This window comes from Myxocyprinus asiaticus, chromosome 6 (assembly GCF_019703515.2).
Source record: "Myxocyprinus asiaticus isolate MX2 ecotype Aquarium Trade chromosome 6, UBuf_Myxa_2, whole genome shotgun sequence".
NCBI lineage: Eukaryota > Metazoa > Chordata > Actinopteri > Cypriniformes > Catostomidae > Myxocyprinus > Myxocyprinus asiaticus.
Window position 1 is genome coordinate 4,133,238 of NC_059349.1, and position 2,118 is coordinate 4,135,355.

A 2,118-nucleotide genomic window follows, 5' to 3' on the forward strand; every position below is an offset into this window, starting at 1 on the left:
GAGAGAATTTTCATTTTTGGGTGAACTACCCCTTTAAAGATATTCCTTGTCTGATTAGATGTTTAAAATCCTACAGAAATGTACTTTAAAAATCACCTTTTTGAAATGGAAATGGCCCATATGTTGCCAGTTATTATTTCTTCTGTTTATTACAGGCTATAGCCAACTACCTTTTAAATAGTCTTGCAAATCATATACAGTACATTAATAACTTTAACTTTAGACCTGCATTGATTAAAGAATGCTTTCTATAGGCTGCTAAACTATTTTCGTACACTAAGCGCCAAGGCACACGGGCAAAAACAACCATCTCTGATAAACGCACGCCACCTGGTTTCCTGAGGTGAAAGTCTTCTGGGAATGCGCGGACAAAGGTGAGCAAAAACACAGGTGAACCTACCAAGCCGTGACGCAACCCGGCTCAGATCAACAAAGCAATCCATCACCACTCTAACAGATATTTGTTCATATATGCCTGACCGCTTTATTTTCAAACAGGGTGTGCAGCATGATCCTTGTCTGTTTAGCAAAGATTGATTTTAAGACTTAAAGACAGCTCGTCAGGCCCCGCCCCCTGTAGGCATACCCGGAGGTGAGCGGCTATATTAGCCAGATGAGCGCCTGCTCGAGATGTTACATGCACTTATACTTCAGCAGCAGGTACGAGTTCTGTCACTCTCACGGTTTGGATTGTGTTTGACAGCGCTGCGTGGGTATTTAGCTCCGTATGTGGAACCAAGGGTTGGACAGTTAATCCAGTGTCACCAAATCACGTCTGAACATGAAACTGGAAGTTTTTTGTGGGGGTCACTACGACTCTAAGCCCGTGGAGCTGTGCAGCGACGCCGAGGGCAGTATCCCGTCCCCGCTGTCCGCGGAGGAGGAGCTGGGCTCGGATGGAGACTGCGTTGCGCACAGTCCGGCACCTGTTACTCCGTGCGCGGAGAGCAAAGGCAAGCCATACACCCGGAGACCCAAGCCGCCGTACTCCTACATCGCTCTGATCGCCATGGCCATCCGCGACTCGAACTCAGGTCGACTGACCCTCGCCGAAATCAATGACTACCTCATGAAAAAGTTCCCGTTTTTTCGAGGCAGCTATACGGGATGGAGAAACTCCGTGCGCCACAATCTGTCTCTGAACGACTGCTTTCTGAAGGTGTTGCGGGATCCCTCCAGACCGTGGGGCAAGGACAACTACTGGATGCTGAACCCGCACAGCGAGTACACCTTTGCGGATGGAGTGTTTCGGCGGAGGAGAAAGCGCATCAACAAAAAAACCGGCAAAGAGCCAGAGGGGCCGAGCCAAGCTGCTTTAGTGGACACTACACCTCCTTCCAGTTCCAAGTTCACGAGCTCCTTCGCCATCGACAGCATCCTCAGTCGACCTTTTAGGAAAGAGGAACGCCCCGCTCTCAAAACTGACACCTGGCTAGGGGGAGTGGACATGCTCCCTTATGTCATGCGTGGCTCCCCCGTCACTCTCCCGCACTCGCAGGTGCTTCGATCCTATGGAGCGCCCGAGGACCCTGCATTGAGCTGCCGTCACCAAAGGGACCTCTTCCCGTTCCAGCTGACATCCGAGTTCCTCTCGATCCCTCACACTACCGCCGTGGCACCTGTGCCAGCTTTAGCGGGCTATCACCCGTTCAAGATTGACTATTTGCTGTCTTAATGGTGTGAGGGTCTGGGTTGGGGAACGTTGGCACTTTCTGTACTCATGACTTGTCAAAGACTATTCGCAAAGTTCATTTCATCAGGCTGCATGTCGTCACCAAACTGATTGGTTTTGGGACATTGTCGAGAAAGTTTGAGTGGAGTGAACACACAAAGTGAACAGTAAACTATTTAATTGTCTGTTGTTTATTGTCCTACTGAACGATTGCGTTTGTTCATGTGTGTATTTATAATGTGTGTTTTTTGTGATTGTTCTGATGAGCTTATGAAAGTAAAAGTATACCTGTATTCATTTCAGATTTACTTAGACAAGCTCAACCTGAGTTCTTAAAGAGAAGCTGAGGATGTTGCATCAAAGTCGTAAACTGGAATTACTTCATTTTCCTGACAGCATGCACATTTTATACTGGATAATAAAATCTATTTTCAAATGAAACACGA

The 2,118-nt window shown here is 47.7% G+C and overlaps 1 protein-coding gene across 1 annotated transcript; it reads left to right on the forward strand.

Moving 5' to 3' along the window:
* The first annotated feature begins 618 nt into the window (after window positions 1-618).
* LOC127442971 (forkhead box protein Q1-like) lies at window positions 619-2,118 on the forward strand. Its single transcript, XM_051701433.1, has one exon. It carries the CDS (start codon window positions 782-784, stop codon window positions 1,673-1,675), a length of 894 nt encoding a protein of 297 aa, XP_051557393.1. The 5' UTR covers window positions 619-781; the 3' UTR covers window positions 1,676-2,118.

Excerpts from the sequence above, each read along its gene's own strand:
- LOC127442971 (XM_051701433.1), top strand. The coding sequence starts at position 782 with ATGAAACTGGAAGTTTTTTGTGGGGGTCACTACGACTCTAAGCCCGTG.